Source organism: Strix uralensis, chromosome 25, assembly GCF_047716275.1.
Source record: "Strix uralensis isolate ZFMK-TIS-50842 chromosome 25, bStrUra1, whole genome shotgun sequence".
NCBI classification, from domain to species: Eukaryota; Metazoa; Chordata; class Aves; order Strigiformes; family Strigidae; genus Strix; species Strix uralensis.
This window is the reverse complement of record NC_133996.1, coordinates 6417257-6438508: the sequence shown is the minus strand read 5'-3', so window position 1 is coordinate 6438508 and position 21252 is coordinate 6417257. Positions and strand designations below refer to the sequence as shown.

The 21252-nt window shown below is 47.9% G+C and overlaps 1 protein-coding gene across 3 annotated transcripts; it reads left to right on the top strand.

The window, feature by feature from the left end:
• Positions 1 to 1553: 1553 nt before the first annotated feature.
• On the top strand, positions 1554 to 20738 carry SMAP2 (small ArfGAP2). 3 transcript variants are annotated; one of them, XM_074894576.1, is made up of 12 exons: positions 1627 to 1736; positions 6224 to 6331; positions 7509 to 7628; positions 15014 to 15147; positions 15730 to 15815; positions 16676 to 16754; positions 17105 to 17191; positions 17662 to 17743; positions 18230 to 18330; positions 18448 to 18613; positions 18873 to 19195; positions 19612 to 20738. In XM_074894576.1, the coding sequence occupies exons 3-12, from the start codon at positions 7613 to 7615 to the stop codon at positions 19735 to 19737; spliced, it is 1200 nt and encodes a 399-aa protein (XP_074750677.1). In that variant the 5' UTR covers positions 1627 to 1736; positions 6224 to 6331; positions 7509 to 7612; the 3' UTR covers positions 19738 to 20738. The 3 variants fall into 3 exon arrangements, with proteins under 3 accessions (XP_074750676.1, XP_074750677.1, XP_074750678.1); XM_074894577.1 differs by lacking the exons at positions 1627 to 1736; positions 6224 to 6331 and adding an exon at positions 8751 to 9059; XM_074894575.1 differs by lacking the exons at positions 6224 to 6331; positions 7509 to 7628 and having other exon boundaries at positions 1554 to 1736.
• Positions 20739 to 21252: the final 514 nt, after the last annotated feature.

Here is a 21252-nt window from a genome sequence, read left to right as displayed (position 1 = left end):
TGGCAGAGAAGTGGTCTGCATCCTCTCCAGTGGGCACGAGGCCATCCCAGTACACGGACCAGTTGGGACTGGGGATGCACGCTCTGGGCTAGTATCTCCTCTCCGGGTCTTTCTCCCCGTGTCCCAGCCCAGCACGGGGAAGGCCGATGGGCACTTGCCCTCCCCACTCCTCCGACAGGCAGCAAAAGCCGCTCCAAGCCTCCGCGGCAGCAAGGTAACACCAAAACCTGGTGTTTTGGTACAAAAATCCTTTTGGCTCTAGGCTGAGAGCACCTTGTTTTCAGAGCATCTAAATTTGGATCCTCACCATTCATGGAGCTGCTAGGATATTTCTGCTTGTGCCCAAGGCAGATGCATCCCAACGTCGCCACCGAGCTCAGCACCTTTCTGGGACATGAGTGTCACTTTTGGAAGAATTATGTAATTTCAAGTGTTTCTCAGATTACTACATAGTGACATATTTTTTTCTCCTTTTGATGCCACTGCTCATTTGATTGCAGCTTTTCATGTATTGCCATTTCTCAGATTCTCCTCCCAGCACCCCAGCATGGGAACACCGGGGTTTGTTTTATGATCTCCATCTTGTTTAAGACTCAGTCTTCTTCTCCCCCAATATTTTACTGTGGGATCCAACCAGAACATTTGCCTTTGACCAGTGGTCCCCATACGGACCCAGGGGTAAGTGTCGCTGGGTCAGCCCCACTGACCTTGGGGTCCCCCACACCTCCCCAGAGGAGCTGCGGGAGGATAGGGCCCACAGTGACCTGGCACCGGGCGCAGCCGTGTCCCAGAGAGCCATGACAGGGTGAGAAACAGGGTTAGGAGGAGCCAGGCCCTGCACAGCCCTGGCCCCATGGGCTGCTGCAGGCTGGGGCCCCAGGAGAACCGTGGGGTGGCCCCAAGCCACGGGTGCCTCCGTGGGGCAGAGATCTGGGGCAGTGGCTGGCCCAGGCAGGGATGGAGGCGCTGAGCAGGGACCTCCTCCCTGCTCTGCCTCCTCCTGGGAGCACCCCTCTGCTTAGGCCTCCCAAAACCCCCTGCCAGCCCCCTGCAACCCACAGCCCCCCTGCACCCCAGCCAGCACCTCCCGCCTCCCCAAACCCCCAGCCAGTCCCCCACAGCCCCCCTCCATCCCACAGCCATCCTCCCCAAGCCCCCACGCAGTAACCCTGTACCCCCCCCAGCACCCCGAACCCCCCCACCTAGCCCTTGCACCCCCAGCCAGCCCCCCACAGCCCCCCTCCATCCCACAGCCCTGTACCCCCACCCAGCACCCCCTCATCCACCCCCCCGAGCCCCCCTACCCCCGTCCCGCCCCCTCCCACCCCCCCCCCGCAGCAGCCCCACGCCCCCAGCTCGACCCGTCACGTGACCCTGCCCATTCATGCCTCCCCCGTCCCGCCCCCGCCTCCTCCGATTGGCTCCCGCGGGCGCTTGTCGGCGCCGTAGCCAATCAGCGCCGAGGGGGAGCGGCGGGGAGGAGGGCGGTGGGGGGAAAGGCCTTAAAGCGCGCGCACTGCCGCTCATTGGCTCCTCCCCCTCGTTGTCCCGCCCCCCGCGGCCGGAAGCAGGAAGCGGCGGGGGCCCGGGACGGCGGCGCCGTGACCCGCGGGCGGGCTGCGCCGGCCGCGCCATGACGGGCAAGTCGGTCCGCGACGTGGACCGCTACCAGGCGGTGCTAGCCGGCCTGCTGGTGGAGGAGGAGAACAAGTACTGCGCCGACTGCCAGGCCAAAGGTACCGGCGGCCTCCTCGCGGGCCGCGCCGGTTGAGGGGGCGGCGGGGCCTGGTGGGGCCGGTGGGCCCGGGCCGGCGCGGTTGCCACCCCCTCAGTGCCGGCGTGTGGCGGAGCGCTGCCCCCCTCTTCCCCACCCGCAGCTTGCTGCCGGGGCCGTGAGCTCTCGGGGCCCTCCGGTGTCCGTTCCCCCCTCCCCGGGGGCCGCTGCAGCGGCGGGAGGAGGGACGCCAGGCCCGGCTGGGCCCTGGGGGGCGACGGTTCCGCGCCCCAGCCACCCCCGCCTCCCCGTGAGCAGATGGGAAAGCTCCTGCCGCGGGCAGGGGCAGTGGGCTGCCTAAGGCTGCTGCAGCGGGGACCTGGGCGGTTTGGGGGTTCATAGAACGGCAGGTGGTTTCCCCTTTGGTTGAGCAGGCGCTTGGTATTTGAGGGGAAAAAAAAAAACAACAAAACAACCCAGATTTGGTTTCAGCAGAGTTTATCACTGTTAGTCGCAGCAGCTGTGCTGCAGCAGGGCTGTGCTGGCAGTGCTCCTGTCAGAGAAACTGCTCCCGGGGCCTCTAACCCTGCTTCTGCAGCTCTTGTTCCTTCGGCAAGTGAGTTGAACAGAAAACTGCCCAAAATCTGCTTATGGCAACTCATCGGCTTTCCGGCAGCGCTGGGGCTTGGTCCGAAATGTCAGTCTGAAAACAATCACGTGTGGGGACTGCTCTTCTGGAGAAGTCTTGTGTTAAGAGGAACCTGGAAAGCTGGTGTTGCGTAATTTTGGAGGGCATTCCAGCTGAGGAGTAATATCGTGTAAGTCAGCTGTGCTGCGAGCAGCAGATCATCTTCAGAGGATCAGACAGGAGCAGCAGTTGGAAGTGCAGCATGTCAGGGAAAGGAAGGAATTGTAACCTAGCCCTGGAACCACGTACCACTGAAGGAATTTCAGATTTTTGTTCTGTGCTTCCTTTTCCACTTAATATTGGTTTCAAGGCATGTTGTGATCCTTACCTTTCTTAGAAAGGAGTGGGAGGGAGGCAGAGAGGAAGTCAGATGTAAATGTTTGAATTCCAGAGGACAAAACAAATTAATAAAACAACTGTTACTTGTTCCATGGTGATGCAGATACCTTTCTGTAGTTTGCTACTGTAAAATGCTTTGCTTTCCTGTAGCAAAAGAGTTAAGATTATGCCCATGCCTACCTAAAATCCTATTTTAATGAGCTATTATAATGATTCAGAGATTGAACTTGAGCCTTGTTTCCCAGTAGCTGCAGTAAATGAACTCTGAGCAGGGGCTGTCTTTCTGTGTCAGTCTGTAAGTGGGAGACTTAGTCACCTCCGTACAACCTCTAAAAACTGCAGAGAGCACTGCTGAACAACATTAAAAATGGTGGTATTAGGGTTTGTTTTCAGCCCTGCTTCAAAAAAAAAAACCCAAACATAATAACCTCCTTGTAGCAACCTGTCTTATCTTGGAGATGGTGTATTTTGAGATGTTTCACACCTGGCTTTGGTTGACCATGTAGTTTGAAGATGGTGTTGTTGGCAGAGAGCAGAATGTTCCTCGCAAATCGCTTATCTCTTGGCTCCTAATGCCGGTGCCAAGGGCAGAAATAGCTGTCTTATCTTGTCTTTTGAGGCGTGAGACAGTAACGTACACACTATGGAAACAAATTCTCATCGCAGTTCCAGGTTACGTGTTTTGATGTGGTTCTGTAGCTTCTCCTGTTCGTAGTACCTCCTGGAAACACAGTATTCCAGTTAATTACGCATAAAAGTCAAAGTGTACAGTTCAGTGTTGCCACTAAAGCCGGAAGCTGCCCATGTCTGGGAAGATAGGTTGCATCAGACATGACGAGTAGGCTTCTCTTGTACTGAGTTATCTGGCAAAATAATTATCTGCTATACTAATGAGGCTTATGGGGATGTGAAATCTCATTCTTGAGGGCAGCATACGGCATCTGTGGCCACAGGAGGTGTATATGCAGTAAGCTCTCCAGCCGGGTGTCCGACTGGGAGTTGGTGCCAGTCAAAGCATCATATTGGGCTGCGTTTTGGTTACTGGGGCTTGATGTGGTGGTCTCCCAGCAAGGCACTGGAGCTGGTTTGTGGCGATGGCAAGGCAGGCCTGATGTTCTTCCAGCTGCTGAAAGTAACGGTGACATTCCGCATATGGAAACGAGCCCCAGGTGTACTTCTGCAGAGTAAAGAGCGCATTTTATTTGATACATGGCTTCTTAATAACTAAAACTCTGCAAGTCTGCGCTAACGAGAGGCCACGTGGTATTTGCTAGCTCCAGATGGCTTCCCTCAATGTTTCCACTGCTACCTGGAAGAACAGCAGCTTTTCTGTGCAGCTGATTGTTGCTCTGTTTTTAGCTGATTGCAAGTCTGGCTCCGCTAGTTGAGATACATGAAGAATGTACTTGTCTACAGCTTTGTCAATAGTAGGTTGCCAAGGTCAGGGCTGAAATCTGGTTGCTTAGTAAATGATGCTGGGGGGGTTGGTTGGTGGTGGCAGGTGGTGTTTCTTACGCCATCTCCCTCTTTTGTCAGCTCACGTTCAAGATCATAAGGATTTTTGCATGAGTTTCAACAAAGTTGAAGGCAGAGTAAGAACCTGGCAGCTCACATAGCACCTACAAGACACTTTTACAATAAACCACTGACTTCTGACCATCTGTTTTTATGCTGAAGTTACTGAATTTTGTAGTGATTCGCTGCTTGATCTGAGCGTTTCAGAGCTGGTGTGACACATAGGCAGAGACTGTTCAGATGCCACCCACACTTCCATTATGCCTGTTCCCAATGACCTAGCTACTTGCTGGGTTTCATTACTGTATTTTTTTTCCACTTCTATATACAGAACTAAATGAGATTACAGTACCTGTTAGTGTGAGCTGCAGAGCTGGTATGTACCCACTTGATTTCATGCTCTACAGAAATTCTCAGTGTTAGGGTGGAAGTCTAGTTTTCAGGAATATCGTCTCTCTAATGTTGGGCCCGGCACTCTGGGACCAGTATAGCAAACAGTTGGGTATCTTCCATCTCTTCTGCCCTCATCAAAGTGATTGCTTGGAGAGAAGGTCATCTTCTGTTTCTTGTTATTACTGTCCTGCCATCAGGCAGTGCGTACAAGTGATTCCTAGTCCGACTTGCATCTTTAAGTGTGATAAGGGTGGAAAACTAGTTTCTCCAATATATTCTCCTTCCCTCGTATGTCTGGGATTCAAGTAGCTTCCATGGGGCACGTCACTCTTCCCAAGGCTTTTCTTCCGACGAGCTATTGGAGACAGTGATGGCTTCACATGCTTTCTCTGCATAACTTTTCTGTAAGAGTTACACAGCTGAGCCTGAAAGGAGAACTGCAGAAGTGTGAGCCTGATGGCTTCCTTGCTGTCAGTGTCCTGGGTCTAAGTTGCTGGTGAGGAAAAAAGGACAAGGAAACTGGGAAAGAGAGCTCAGGATGGTTTTTGCTTCTGTGACAAAAAGCACCGCAGTGGTTAGAGGCTCTTGTATTGGAGGAAGTTGGGTGAGATCTCTCACCTGCTTCTTCCTCTTTGCTTTGCAAACTTTCTGTCAAAAGTACCTGGGTAAACTGGGTGATCTGATCAAAAGTGGGTGGCTGGGTAGTAAGTAGTACATCCTGTGCCGAAGCAGTGTGGCTAGACTGCCTTCTGGCAGTGGAGCTTAGGACTGAAAACTTATGTGTATGTGAGAGTGGTCTTCATGACTTGATCAAAACAGGGCTCAGGAGCTCACTGGCAGCCTTCCGGGCCACGTTAGGCACAAACAGAACAGCGTATTGCCCCCTGCAAGTGCTATCAAAGGTTACTCATCTCGGTGGTTTTGACGTGCAGCTCTGAATGCTGTCACGATAGTAATATTAATGATCAAAAGCCGTGATCCAGCACGGAGTCCTAGCAGCACTGCACCGCCAGCAGTCATGCAGCTCTCCCTCAGGACTGCCCAGTGTGGTTAAGGTGGTAGAGTGGCTGTCTTTACTAAAAGCTGGAGTTATGAATTGTCATAATCCTCTTTTTGAAGGCCGTTGCTGCATGAATTGCTTGAACAAAACACCTTCGAAGAGAAGCTGTTGATGAGTGAGTGGGATCTCTTCTAGCAGTGTGTTTCTCATGGCAAAGGGCCTTCTGAGGGCAGTTGTGGCTTCGCGTGTGTGTAAGATAGTGTGACTGTTGGGCCGTCTGACTGTATCAGGTATCTGTCAGAAGATACGCTGCTGAACATCGGAGTGAGTCTGGAGGCTGAAATTGCAACGTAGGTGAGGGAGGGATGTGGTGTAATCTGTGCAAGTTGGACTTGACCGGAGCATTCAGATGTCTTCCAGTAAATGGGAAATGTCTTGTGATGAGTAACACTTACATTAACTGGATTCTTCTCTGCATTTCTGACTCTAAAGCTCTGTGCTGAACTTCTGTAACATACAGCTAATTCTATTTGATTCTCTCCTCCTCCCAAACTCTTCCCCTCTGCTCTTCCAGTCCTATCTATCCAACAGGCTCCTTGGATCCAGTTTCGTTGACGTCGGAACGGCAGGTTCCTCCGCCGGGAGCACCAGCGAGGACTGCTGTGTCTGTCCATCAGTTCAGGTTGCCCTGTGCTGCTCCTGGTTTGTCTGACTCTTCCCTTTGTCCCTTGTGTCTTGTGAGAACTGTGGGCTCCATCCTGAAATCAACCCCTTCTTCTAACTTTAGTGCTTAGGTGGGAAACTATTTGTTGCTGAGCACAACAGAAACGCAGAGCTAATTCCTCGAGCAGTCTTTTCTGAAAGAGGGGTAGAACTTTGAAAATATCTGTGAAGAGGTGGTTAAATATTGGATGGGAAGCTGGAAGAGCAGGATGAAAAGCTTAGGGTTAGAGTAGGTGCAGTTAAAGAAGGATGACTTCCAGTGGAATGGGGGAGTTAGCTTATTACAGTTGGTTTAGTCCAGCCAAACTAGTATTAATATAAAACATGTTGCTAATAGTCAACAAAAATCTGTTGTGACTCAACTCCTCCATCAGCAGACTATTGAGTCGCAGCTGAATTTCCTTTTCAGCAAAAGCAATATGAAGAGTAACTTTTTAAATAGCTGCCTAGAACAACTGCATGTGATGAAGAAATGATCATTATGGGAAAACTGAGCAGTGGGTAGTGATGCATACTGTTTGCCTGCAATGGGCTTCAAAAACCAAAGCGGTAGGACTAAAGCTTCTCAGCTTGCCTTAGAAAAATCTTGTATTAGGAGAAAACTCAGTCTTATGTAATGGAAGCTTGCCAGAGGGGTGCATATGTGCTTGCATACTCATTTTAATTCTTAGCTGCAGTCACAATATTCTGCAGTTATCTTAATGAGCGCTACATTTTCTCTTCTGCTTTTGAACTGTTCTACCCTTCTAAAGTCAGGTCTGAAAAGACTAGACTTGTGCATAAAGCAGTATTAATTTCAGGTGAGTGTAAATGTTCAGAAATTAAGTTTGTGAGACTGGCTTTATGCCTTAGTGATCCTCATCTGGAGTGTGAGTGGTGCTGCCATGGTGGAAGACTCTGGCAGGGAGGGAACACAGCTCTGTCTAGCCTGAGCCTGACCCTACACACAGCTGCTCGAAGTTAAGTTGTGACTTCCCATTCAAGCCACAAAGTGAGGAAAAAAACATCAGCCTTTCCAGTGGGGACTTACCCTGGAATTGGTTTGTGCTTAGGAGAGTTGTAGGAAGATACCCTTTAAGAAAAGAGACGCAGAGCTCTGAATCACATCCCTGAATGCATGTCTCTACATCTGCCAGAAATAGGTAACGAAGATAATCCTCCAAGCAGAGGGCATCTTGGCAAACCACGTCAGCTTTAATACCATCGTTCTTCTGTACCAACTCTATTGACCTCCAGTGACATGGAGAGCCTGTGTGGTGAGTGGCTGTATAGCAGAGGGTGTAACTTAAGGGTCAAAAAATGCCATGTGATTCCCAGAGCATAGCTGCAACTTTAGTAAAAGTTTGTTCCTATAGTAACTGCCAGAGGAATTACATAAGATCTCAAACACGCTCAGGAACTTGTGTGCCAGCCTCTTCAGAAAATTTCTTTGCAGTTTAAAGGTAATTCATCTTTCAAAATGCAAGTAGGTTATCAAAACCAACTAGAGAATCAAGAATAGCTTCAGTCTCCTTCAGGTTGATCCAGAATAGTGATTACTTCATGTGTCCCCAGAAATCTAGGACAGAGTTTGAGCTTTTAAGAGAAACTGTCTTAGAGCAAAGCTTCCTCTGACTGCGAAGCTGGATTTACCTGTGCTATGATCAGACCTTCAGTGCCTTGTTAAACTGCTTACCTCCTATTTTTGGCAAAACATTCCATTCCTTACTGGCCAGGTTATGCCCTTTCCTTATGAATGTCAAGTCCTTTTTGGTAACTGTGATAGTGAAAAATAGTTCATGTCTAGCTCTGGATATTGAGGAGATTCTTAATCAAACAAAAAGTGGCCCAGGAGCTGAGACTCCTTCCTCTGTTTGAAACTATTTTAAGGACTTAGTGACTTCTACTATCTCCACAACTCAAATGAGATTGGAAGATAGGGTCCAAGTATTTTTTTTTAACATGCAGTGAAGAATTAAAGACATCTTGCAAGGGATTTTATGGTGGAGCAATTCTAAGTTGAATTTTGATGGTGTAAAATAGTAGTGATAGTGTGAGTTTGCATCCTGCTGTTTACATGGGCATTTGGGCATGGGGATGGTGTTGACCTACTACCTCAATTTTTTGCATTTCATGGGAATTCTGGAGTCCTCGATATCTGCTGCCTTTAGCCTAGCAACTTCTGGGACTGACTAGTGTGTAGTTCTGGTCCAAACCTAGTGACCACAGGAAATATGTGGATCGTGGAACTTGACTGATTTTTAGATCTTGAGGCTGTGTTGCCATCAGTATTGGTAATGTTAACCAGTCCTCTTGCATGGATTCTTGCTACAGCATCTGCTTGAAATTGTCACTTTCCGTTTATTTACTGAAGTAATAAACATCACTTTCTTAAACAGCAGGAAGGACCCACCCTTCACAGCATCTATCACAGATGTTCACAGCATCTATTTTAATTTCCTCCACCTTGCTCCATCTGCGTCTGTATCATCACTGCACTTCTTCAAAGAACAAGATGGTAACACTGATAAGATGTGCACTGAAGGCTGCTTCTGCAAGCGTACCGCTACTCCCAGCCAGTGCTGCCTTCAGGGTGACTGGGTGCTCAGATGTTACGTGTTTCTGGTGAACTGTTAGAAGATTCAGAGTCTGTTCCTGAGAGGCAATGGAGCCAGCACCAGTCAACTTGGTCTGACTTGGCCAGTAAGGTACCTGTAGCCAACATTATGGTTTGGGGAAGGAGAGAGTATGCTGGTTGCTGCTAATACAGCCAAGAAGATTTTTAAGGCAAAGCTCCAAGCTGTTGTCGGAAGCAATATTCTCAACCCCCATAGACGCCCCTGGCTCTTCCCTTTTCCTGCAAAGAGTGGTTAAAGCCTATAATTACTGCAGCAATCTTTTACTGAAATAAAAAAGACAAAGAAAAACCCCGAAAACAGCTCTTTCATCTTACAAAGGATGGCATAAAGTTGAATTTTTGAACCACTAAGCTACTTAACTAGGCATATATCCTTATCGAACTCCCTTGCTACAGAGCTTTTTGGCTTTAGCGTCCCTGTTTTGCTGGGTTCCAATGGCTTCCTGAAAACTACACAAATAGCTTAGTCTGGTGCAAAATCTGGGGGTACAGCGGGTATTAGTGCTCCTCAAATTTCAGATAGGTCCACAAACCCTGTGTCAGGATGCATGCCCAGGCCAGTACTGTGTCAATAACTAAACAGCATAATCTAGAGGTCTTGAAGTGGAGTTTAACTCTGCTTTTTACTCACTAGCAGAGCTTACCTTGTTTCCCCACACTAATCTGAACACTTGACTGTAGAACAGACATCTACAGTAAAGAGCAGAGGAAGTTGTTTTGTAAGACAGCCTTTGTCATAGCTTTTCTATGAGCAGAATGAATTTCAGTAAGTCATTAAGCAATCTCTTTCCAGAATAAGGAAACCACAAGTCAAAGGAAGCTCTTGGATACTTGGCTATTTCCTCATTTGGCTCTGCAAAAAGTAGGGCTTTTCAACTTTTGACTCGATGAGAAATTTCCAAGTACTGGTGAAGGCTTGTACGAGAGGATGTGAATGTCATCTCGCAGGGATTATCCGGCTCCAAGGAGAATTTCCCACATCCACTTCCCCTGCGAGTGCTGAGGGGTTGGCTGTACGACGCCGTAGTCCAACACATGCAGCAGTGTTAGCTGGGATCAATGGGCTGAGCAGGCACATTTCCCTGTTACAGCTGGGCTTTTGCTGGAGTGCTCACAGGCTGGGAGCCTGCGAGGCAAATGATTGTTTGCACGAAGAATATTTCATTAGGCTTTGAATAGCGATGCTCTCTCCTTCCTGCCTATGAAAGCATCTATTTTTTCCTGACCCCTCTTCTCAAAAGAGCAGTGGCTTTGCAGCCAACTTCTGCTTTATTTTTAAATCCCTTCTGGAGGGTTATTACCGAAGAAACTTGAGTGAGTAGCTTGAGCCAAAATTTAATGCTGGAATAAAGGGTGAGGAATGAATCCCCTTGGGATTCCTTGATTTAAAAACACTCAAGGGTGTGAACTTTCAGCAAGTGACATGGTGTGAGGTGAACTAGCCAGGCTGTGCTGGGGTTTTAAAGGGAATTGGGAGCCTTTTCAGTAAGGGCAGATCATTCAGGCAGCCCTTGTAGGCATTCATGATTCTGGCTTCGATGCTAACTGAAGCTGGTATGACCAGCTTGGTATGTGGTGTTTATTTTGACAGTCTGGGATATAAAACAGGCTGTGAAACTGTCTCGTGGAAGCACTGGCTGGGCAGCTGAGTTCTCGCACATAGCTTTGTAGTCTCTGTTGGGTGGTGGTGCATCCTCGCTTAGGAATGCACCCAAATGTTCAGTGCAGCTTTCTAAAATGAAAAGTGAGCAGTAGATGCTTTTAAACTCGTGATCTTCCTATGACCACTGCCAGGCTAGGAATATATCCCAAGGTGGGCTGATCTAGCCTTAATATTGTGCCAGAATTGAGTGTGTAGCTGGGCTCTTAAATCTGTTTTGATTATTACTCAGAACTGTCATTTTCTTTAATCTCACGTTCACCTGCAGATGGTTGGCATTCTCCAGAAAGAATTTGTGCACATATGAGGTGATGCACAGGGGCATGTGATGCTTAAACAGAGCAAGCTATGCCCAGCTCAGGTTAGTGCCAAGTAACTTGCTTACCATGCATGTTAAAATTAGTGGTAACACTGAAACAAAAGTGTCTGCAGCATCAGGCTTGCCTGTCTGATACTGGTTGTCATTGCAGCGAACTCCCAGTTTTGCATATGGGGAGTGAGTTTTCATTTAGGCCTCAAGCTCTAAAGCCATCTGGAGGCTGTGAGGATGCCAGCCTCAAGGGAACTATTTTTATAACATTAGCGAGAGTATTCATGCGAGGACCAACTTCTTTCATGTTTCTTTCTAGTGGTTCAACAAGCTAAATGTTTGTTAGCCTTGTCCTAAAACCTTTTGCATATAAGTGTCCATGACTCACTGAACCCAGAGGGTAAAGTGCTCCCTGTGCCGTGCCCTCGTGCAAGCAGTCAGTGGTGAGTGTCAGGGCGTGCACAAAGGCTGCAAGGGAAGATAGAGCTCCACGGCAGCTCTGGTAATGCTGATAAACGCTGCTGTGTTGATCTCTAAAGTGACTGAACTGACAGAAAAAAATTTGTCAAACTTTTGCCCTTAACTTCCACTAAGGCGTTTTGCCCCTTCTGTCAGTGCTCAGTCTGCAGCTCGGTTTAGTTTTTGGGAAGTTAAAAGCTGCAACATGTGACCGAACTTTCATCTGTAAATACCACCTGGGGCTTTCTGCAAGTCAGTCACCTTGAAAATGGCATGTGAAGCTGTGGGGAAATGACTGTACAGAGTTCTCCCCAGCCAGATCTTTACTGGGCACTTCCTTGTGTGATTTCTAGCACGAGCTCCTTCATCGTGGCCTCAAAAGAGGGAAGTGGGAGGCTTGTTTACATCTGCATCGAAACCCATCCTGCCCTTGCCCACAAAACTAAGTGCTTTATAAGAAATGAAATGGTAAAAATGACATTTTTAGCTTAATGGTTGGGGACATTAGATACTAGGAAAGCTGAAGGTCTCATAAGAGTGTGTGTTTGGGCTGGTGCCTCTGCATGTTACATCTGACCCAACCTAACCGGGATGTCTGGCCTTTGGCCTGCTGCTTCCTCGGTGGCAGCTGGATTAGGACAGGCCATCTTGCTTGGGACACCCTCGCTTTCAGTAGAAGAAACTGTGATGTTCGTCACTGCCCTAGGCACCAAATGGTAATTTTAATGAGCATGAAGTTATTTGGAGTTCGATTCAACCGGACAAACTTCATTTGCCTCGCACCTCGCACCGCTGCGGCCAGGCTACAGTTGTGCTCAGCACTGACTCTTCAGGCAGCAGCTCTTGCCCTGTGATGTTGCCCCTCGCTGTGCCAACGCTTTGCTGCTGTCCAGGCAAGTGGTTCTCTTGTGCAGCTGCTTTTCACTCTCGAGGGGTGTAGCTGCATCTTGTTCCTCTTTTTTATCAGTGTTCATAGAATACAGGGCTGTGTCAGTAGGCTAAAGAAATTACTAGTTATATCCCAAAGCATGGGGTGCTTAGAGCTAGAGTTCAAATTCACTTGTCCTGTGGAACTGCAGAGCTGGCTGCAGCCTTTGCGCAGTGTTTCGGAGAACTGTCCAGATATCCTGCTTGTGTGGCTCTAGAGTCACCGCTGTGTCCGAGCAGACTACTGAACTACTGGGATCGCATCTTCCTCCTGGCTCTGGACAAAAATGACCCCACATCCCCAAACTTCTGGCATTTCCTCTGGTCTGTAGACCTGAAGCCCTTCTTATGGCACATATTGGCACTGCAAGGATGCCCAGACCCTGGCTGGAACAAGCATCAGTGAAGAGAACTACCCTTGCTTGTATAATATCTATTTATCACTAAGCCAAATGCTAGCTGCTAGGAGGACTTTTGAAACACTACATATTCTTTTTAAAATATTCACTGACATAATGAAGCTGCTTCAGTACTGGGGTCTTCCAGAGCTGGGATCTACAAGTTGCAGCAATGGTCAGCTGTTATTTCCGTACTCAGCCCTTGCTATTTCAGATCCTGCATCACGAATGAAGTAGCACTAAAGCAGGGTGGGTATAACAGACTGTACCACTGAGTCATTCTCTTATGTGGCATCGCAGGGTAGGAGGTTGCAGTGGCTTGAGCTAGCACATGTGACAAACCAGTGAGCTGATTACTACAGCCCTGATGTAGTATCTAGCTGTTTATTAATCCTTCTGGTCCTATAAAGGCTAAATATATCTAGAGTTTAAATCTAACCTTGAATCTCATGCTTAATCCTGCCGGCAGTCTCACGTTATAGCCTTCAGGGTGTATCTGGGAGAGAAGTCCACACATAAATCAAATGAAGGATCAGGGTTCCTGGCTTCACCTTGGTGTGTGACAGGCGTAACACTGAACAAGCCTTTTATTCTCATGCTCTACTTTGTAACTGGCATACTTAGGTGCTGCTAAAAGTATGGGCCCCTGCTTTGATGCATTCAGTCCTAGATTTCAGTAGGTATAATAAAGGAACTGAGGTATAGGCAAGACTATGCTTCTATTAAGGTCTTTGCCAAGAGCTGTTCCTAAGCTGGGAAGTGACTTCGATCAGCTTTGTTAAATTAGTATCGTTCTGAAGGGTCACTCTTCTAGTGAAAAAGCAGAAAGTAATGGCAGGAGAGGACAAAAGACTTGATAAAGATTTTCTAAAAATCACTACGTAAATTAGGTGGAGTAAGTTAGAGGTTGCATGCGCTTGCCCTGGAAGGGACCGTGAGCCACCAGTTGCATTAGCAGCACCAAATCCCTCAGGATACTCTAGACTTTCCCAGTGAATAGGAATTAAACTGTTAACAACCAGCTAGCATATCCAGGAGAGTCAAATACAGTGCTGCTTTTTTAGGGCTTTGAAATTACACTTTCCCCCTCTTCCCCCTCCCACCTCAGTCTCATTAACTTTGAGGCTTGCTATTTTAACTATGGCAAGACAGAATAACTCTTCATCTGCAGTAATGCCTATAAAAAGGGCTAGCACAGTTTATTGGAGGCTCTCAGGTCCTTTGTTCGGGCTGTGGCTTCGCTGTGGCTATCTGGCTAGTCACCCATGGACAGTGCTAGCCAACCCACGGTGGGAGCTGGCCACGTTAGCTGTGTGGCTGGCTGACAGCTCTAGCCAGATGATTTCGTTTTAAAACCTGCTTGTCTTGCCCTGCAGAGGATTATTGCCCAAGCTGGTCTTCCTTCAGCAGGACTGAGGGTTTCGATGGCCAGGGGCTGTTGGCCCTGGCTGGGAGGGGGACTGTGAGTGCCTGTGGACCTCTGCCGTCCCCTGGGTAATGCATTGCTGGGTTTCCTTCAGAGGAACTGTTTGCAGTGAGTAAAATTAAGCTTGTTAATCTTTCCCTCGTGGTTTTTTTCCCTGGCATGATCTCCCTTCTGCTCCTTGGGGCTCTCCTGCCTGTCTGAAAGCCGCATGCAAACTGTGAATCTGATCAGAGCTGTCGAAACTGTGGAGTGAACTGTTAATCAGCCTTGGGCTGGGATCACAATCTGGGGTTCTGTCCCTGGCTCTACGTTTTTGGTGGCCAAAGCACTGGGCTTTGTGCTGTTCTCCTTACTCAGCTGTATCTTCCTGCACAAGGCTGACAGAAGATTTGATGATGCAGTCCGTATGTCAAATGCTGAGTATTTGATGCTGCTTTTCCTAGAGCGGTAGTGAATATTCTGGAGCTGATTCCACTGCAATAAGGTTATCCGAGAGCAGGACCACAGATTTATATTGACGTGACTGTTATGTTGGTTTAAGCAAGATGAAATCAGAGGTTTATAGTGTCTTGGGTGGTTGAATGCCTATTTTCTTCCCTCCTCCTCTTAGAGTTGTTTGTCTTGCGTAGAGCTCTCCAAATGGAAGAGGGAGGCTATAAAATACTAGCTCTAAGTATAATGATTGGGAGACAACCTTTAAACATCCTGCTGATGTCTGATTCCAATTCCTAATCTGGATGAAAATGCAAACACCTCAGTCCCAGTTCACTTGGTACAGTTTCTCAGTTGCTTGGGGCAACTACAGGTTGACTTGATGGTGTAAAACGCTTGTGTCTCTTTGCAGGGCCACGATGGGCATCCTGGAATATCGGTGTGTTCATCTGTATTCGATGTGCTGGGATCCACAGGAACCTCGGAGTTCATATATCCAGGGTAAAATCTGTCAATCTTGACCAGTGGACACAAGAACAGATACAGGTAACGAGAGTGAAATGTGAATGGTGGTCTGTTAGCGGGGCTTCATTAACGGGGAAGTAACCAAAGTCTGAATAGGCCAAACGTGGGAAGTGAAGCAGGAAGAAGATACCAAGCTAGGTTAGATTGGGAGGGAAAATGTCATTATTTGAGGCTCAGCGAACATCAGAGGGTAAAGACAAATGCTCTGCAAGCTTCTGTAAAACTGCCAAAGGCCGCTGTTGTCTGGAGCTGCTCCCCACCTCCTCTCCTTGAGGTTTCCAGAAGTCAAATCCTGGACTACCAGAGTGATTTTAGGTTGCTAATGTGGTATTTATCTTGTGGTTGAATAAATATTGTGCTGTGGTGCTTAGGATTGGCTAATTGTAGTGGGTGGGGGGATCATAGCCCCTGCATTGGGGATTCCCAGCCAGTAGGCTTGCACCAAAAGCCTAAGAGTGGCTTTCAGGTACAGAACAGACTTCAGAAGTCTACACCTGCCTTCTAGTTAACACTCTTGCTTGGCCCGCTAGCCTGGCCCGCTAGCACATGTAAGAGCTTTAATATCCGTGAAGCAAACGGTTCAAGAATTCTTTTGAATTTCAGTGCATGCAAGAGATGGGAAATGGAAAAGCAAATCGTCTGTATGAAGCCTACCTGCCAGAGAACTTCAGGCGACCTCAAACAGATCAGCATCCTTTCTTCCTCTGCTGCTGGGGAAACACGGAGTCTTTTCATCTTGTCGCTTTGTAGCTGCGCTCCTTGCATGGGAGGTTTAACTTCATGTGCCTGGGCATCAGCTGTGAGAATGAGTTCCTAGCTAGGCACCCTCCCAGTGTCGCTTCACCCGCGGGCTGCTTGCTTACAGAACGAAGCAGAAGTGGGCTGAAAGGATTGCTCTGAGCTCTAAGGGTGCAGAACTGGAACGCAAATGTTACGACCTGAAGCTATTGCATGAGATGCACTTTAGAGTCTGTGGCAAATAGGAGGGTTGTCTTTTGAAAGTGCTGAGCATTTAGAATTCTCAGTAAAGACAGATAAAAAGGTTTAACACTTCTGAAAAATTAAGGTATAACTCTTACCTTACAGGAGGATTTCTAGATGCTGAGAGCAGCAGGGTTATAGTGACGTGAGCCTAAAGAAACACCAGAGCACCTCTCTGCCATCATTTTTTGTCTTAAGCTGGTGGCTGAGGTGCTTTTGTATGTGCAGGATCCATTTCTGACCACTGTGTGATTTGTGCTGATGACATGTATGCTCTTAAGTGATGGTTGAAGTAAATACACATCAGCGAAGAAAATAGACTAGGAATTTAAGCCCTGATTTAATGTACCTTTTATAGCACCGTCAGGCTTGGAATAACCCGAGGGCAAAAATTGAGTAGCTAAAGTAGTTGGATCCAACACTGAATTATTTTAAGAAAGTTACTGCTGGAAATGCTCTTTAAACAGTCGTTAGTTTAGTTACATCCTGTACTTTGTATCCACATGTCAAATAATACTACGTAAGTCTTCTATTCTTGAATCATTTGTCTTTAACAAGCTGCTTGCAGAGCTGTGGAGAGCTTCATTCGGGATAAATATGAAAAGAAGAAATACATGGACCGAAGTATTGACATCAGTGCATTTAGGGTCAGTTTCTAATCACCTCTACAGAAGCTTGAATACATGTTAAGATATAAGTGTATGTCTGTCTTATGAGTAAGCAGTGACTCTATGAAAACATTTCCTGTATTAGTGACTAATCTCTTCTCCAAGGCTGATTGCATTCAGTCATTCTGTAGAAAGAATTTAAATTGGCGGGGACCTTTGAAGGCCATCTTGTTCTGCTCTGAGCAGGGAGTTGGACTAGCTTCAAATATAGGCCTTCAGCTGTATCTTTGAGGCTTTTTAGATTAGTAACAACATCATGTAAAGCTGTGTGAACTTTTGATATGGTGACATGTGTTTTGACCCTCATGTCAGTGTGTTTTGCCTTACAGAAAGAAAAGGATGACAAATGGAAAAGGAATAATGAGCCAGTATCAGAAAGAAAACTGGAACCTATCATCTTTGAGAAGGTGAAAATGGTAAGAGCAGAAGGCATGATCATGGATCAATTGTAAAGATTTCTCTCAAGCAGAACAGAGGTAACCCAGCTTGATATGGAAGCATTTTTTCTGGCCTCAGTCATAGCAGGGGGTGCACTGAGTCACACTAATGGTAGTAGCTTGTTTTCCTCTGCTCAACCAGATACTAAGCAGACGTGTTCTGCCTCACAGTGCAGAGCAGATTGGAATCCAGCTACTCCCTGCTTAGCTTTCCAGCTTGAGCAGTTATTTCTTTCCTAGTTCAGAGCATGCTTGAATTTGACAGTGGGTTGCAACATAACGGGACAATAAAACAACCATGTAATACTTGCTCTGAAATGGTTTGCTTTGGAAGCGCTCATGTCCACTGGGAAAAAAAGAATTTTAAGGGTTAATCTCTCATTAGAGCCTCTAATGTATCAGAGTAAAACCAAAATTTGAACAAGATTTCTGGTGTTCTTTTTCCCTAGCCTCAAAAGAAAGAAGAAACACAGCAGTCTAGAAAAAGTTCTCCTAAATCTACTGAGCCAGTGATGGACTTGCTAGGACTTGGTAAGAGCCTTTCCAGCCTTATTGCACTTGCTACAATGGCCCTATAGACCATCTGGGGAATTTGGTGAGCTTTTAGTACTTTACTTCCCATGTCAGGTGAAGAATAGGTGATGGGAATACTAGAGTGTTTTGCTTAAACTGCTCCAGTGCAACTCAAGCCCAGTGCTCGGCACTGCAGCAGAAACAGTTTTCCTTATGTTTTCCTTTATGCTGGTGCCATGGTGGTGCCTGTAGTATTACAGGAGCAGCTGTAGTGGGCTCCAGACAGCGTGGCTCCTGGCTGCTCTGAGGTTAGTAGGACAGATACGGTGCAGGGCACTTGCTCCTGAGCCAGTTCCTCCTCAGCACCAGGACGAGCGAAGAGCTGGCAACACGTGTTGGCTAACGGAGGTTATAGGTCGGGTCGCTGGATTGAGTGGTGTATGTGCAAAGTGCTTCAGTGGCTGCCCCTCAGCGGGACCGTCCGTCACAGCTTTGTCTCCCCAGATGCTCCCGTGACGGCCGCCGTTACAAACGGCAGGCCCAGCAGCTTAGAGAAGGATCTTGATCTTTTCGCGTCGGTGGGATCAAACTCTGACTCCAGGAAGGTAAGTGGGGAAGATCAGTGCTTGACAAAGCTGAGGTGGATGCTGCAATGCGACGCTGATCTGTGTCTTCCCTTGGTGCTGAGTGCAGCTCCTGCCCTTGTGCTGTCTCTGTCTCAGGTCAGTGGCTCTATGCCGACATCTGGAAGTGCTGGTTCTGTTCCCGAAAACCTGAATCTCTTCCCTGAGCCAGGAGGCAAAGGGGAGGAAGTGGCAAAGAAGCAGCTCTCTAAAGACTCTATCCTCTCCTTGTACGGCTCTCAAACACCTCAGCTGCCTGCGCAAGGTAACAGATCTCAGAATAGAGCTGTTGAACGGCAGCACACTAATTCAGAGTGCGTGGGGTGTCCCGATAGCTGACAAGCAAAGATGTGGGAATGTAGGTGGTCCTTCTTGAGAACTGGTGAGTAGCATACTGAGCAGCTTAGTCTGGGTGTCATGGCCAAGTGAATGTTGTGATAGTCTCAGATTTGAAGGTTGGCATTTCAGCCCCTGATAACAACGGCAGCAGTTCTTCCCTTTGTTGCTTCTCTGCCTTTTTCTAGGAGCAATGTTCATGGCCCCAGCTCAGATGGCATATCCTGCAGCGGCATATACTGGCTTCCCAGGAGTAGCCCCCTCCAGCAGCATGATGGGAGGCATGATGGCACCCTCGGTGGGAATGATGGCCCAGCCTGGAGCCACAGGGATGGTGACCCCCATGGCCATTCCAGCTGGATACGTGGGTAACGTGCAGGCTGCGGTCATCGGTGTCCCCAACGGGATGATGGCCGCGCAGCAGGCCGGCTACGTAGCTGGTATGGCAGCGGTTCCCCAGCCTGTCTACGGTGTGCAGCCAGCGCAGCAGCTTCAGTGGAACATTGCTCAGGTGAGGGGTGATCTGCTGCTGACCCACAGCTGGGTGGAGGGCAGGGGAGGAGGCATGTGCCGTTAAACCTAGCTCATTACCTGAAGGCTTCAGTGCTGTCATAGCCTGGCTCCTGGGGTTGGGTGAGGTCTGCTGATACTGCAGGTGAACTGAGGGATCACAGAGGAGTAACTTGTGCAGAGGTCTCAGTGCTCGGTGGAGAACAAAAATCAGTGCAACATCAGCTAAAATGAAAACTTCCTCAGCTTGCTAGACGGGCGTATGCCTGGGAAGCCAGTGACTTCTGTTCACTGTAACTCTTTAGAAGAACTTGCTTAAGCCTGTAATATGTTGGGGAGCAAGAGTTTTGCCTTTAACTGCTGTGGGCTGGCAGCCTCCTTGATGTAGCCTTGACTTCTCTCCTCTCCCCTTTGCAGATGACCCAGCAGATGGCTGGGATGAACTTCTATGGAGCTAATGGCATGATGGGCTATGGACAGTCAATGGGTGGAGGAGGTGCCCAGGGAAGCAATCAGTCCCTCAGCACTCAGATGTGGAAATGATCCCTTGCGTTGTGACCGTTTTTGCCTTCTGTTCTGTTCTTCAAAACTGCTCCATGAGACATTCAGGGTTTTTCTTTCTGGCTGGCCACCCAGCCTGAACCTCTTTCCATAACTGAGACCCATCTCTGCCTTTTCACTGTCAGACACGGTGAAACCTCAGTGGTCAGAACATGAGCTCCCCTGTATTTAGCACAGTCAATGCACACTTCTGGGGTGGACCCCCTCCTTGCACAAACCTCCACTAATGCTTCTGGGTAGCACTTAGTGTCCTGCTGGGTATCTTGGCAGAGATGTGACTGAGGAACTTGGGAAATCTGTCCTTAATACTGCCTGGAATGTCAGGCCTTTTAAGAATCACTTAAACTCTAGTATTAGTAGGGGTTTTGGTTAGCAGAGGGGTGGAAGCCTTGTTTGGTGCTGAGGAACTGGATTTTAACCCAAGCCCAGGGGCAAGCAAGCCTTGCTACCTCTTCCCTTGAGTGGAGTTCTCCGGAGCTGAGGCCTCGCTGTGCTTGGCTCGCCAACCCTCATTGGAACCAAAGTCATTTTGAAGACCCCTCTCCCTCCCCCCGTGAGCAAGCAGGATTCTCGCACAGTGTGGGGGCAAGCTGTTTGGAATGTGAAACTTGCACTTCAGAGTGGCTTTTCTGTCTAATATGTGGTATTGATGTATTTAACTTTTAACGATCTAACTGAGAGTTAACTTATCAAGGGCTGAGAGCCCACTGCAAGTTTTCTTACACTTTTAAAATGACTATGACATCCTAATTTATACTTTTTTCATATTTTTTTTGTTCCTGTGTAATCCTGGTACCCCTTCCCAGCTAGCTTTTGACATTTTAATCTAGGCATAAGAAGTGGGTGGGTCAGATTTCTTTTCTCATCTTCAGTAGAACACAACTGCTTAAATTCATCAGCGTGAGCAAGAAGTCAGACTTCTGCGGTCTACTTTATCCTGTGTATATGTAAATTCCCAAATAAAATATTGCAGTGAAACCTCAGCTGACTTTAGCTTGTTTTTAAACAGTGTAACAGATTGTGTTAAACACTGCTGTGGTCGGTGCGAGTTGTTCACTTCAGGTGTGGGGGTTTGGAGCCTTTCATCCGAATCAAACCAACTCCATCTGCTTTGTAGCAGGGCTGTGTCCCAAATGCCAGGCGAGAACAGTGTTGGCCTGGAAGCGAAGGACTCGCAGCACGCAAAGAACCAGGCTCAGCGGAGGCAGAATCGGGTCACTTGACACTTTTATATACAAGAGAGAATCACAGCTCAGGGCTGGGGTAAACGCCGCGTTCCTGCAGCTGTGGCCGCAGGGAAAACTTAAATTATTATGACTGCAACTTTACGCTGATGTTCAACAAAACCTGACCAAGGCCTATCCAAAAGGTAAATTTTAAGCTTTTACAAAAAGTGGTAACAGTGAGAGTGTGAAAGTCTGGAGGGATTTAGGAGTCACCTAAAGAACAGGTATGAAGGCTGGTTTTCCTTGGGTGTGTGGGTGGCTTTGTGCAGCT

What these genes read in the sequence shown, in the direction of transcription:
- SMAP2 (XM_074894575.1), top strand. Translation starts at nt 1,634, where the DNA reads ATGACGGGCAAGTCGGTCCGCGACGTGGACCGCTACCAGGCGGTGCTA. An exon ending in CGCCGACTGCCAGGCCAAAG is followed by an intron (nt 1,737 to 15,013) that starts GTACCGGCGGCC and finishes GTCTCTTTGCAG; the next exon opens with GGCCACGATGGGCATCCTGG. An exon ending in AGGCGACCTCAAACAGATCA is followed by an intron (nt 15,816 to 16,675) that starts GCATCCTTTCTT and finishes AGCTGCTTGCAG; the next exon opens with AGCTGTGGAGAGCTTCATTC.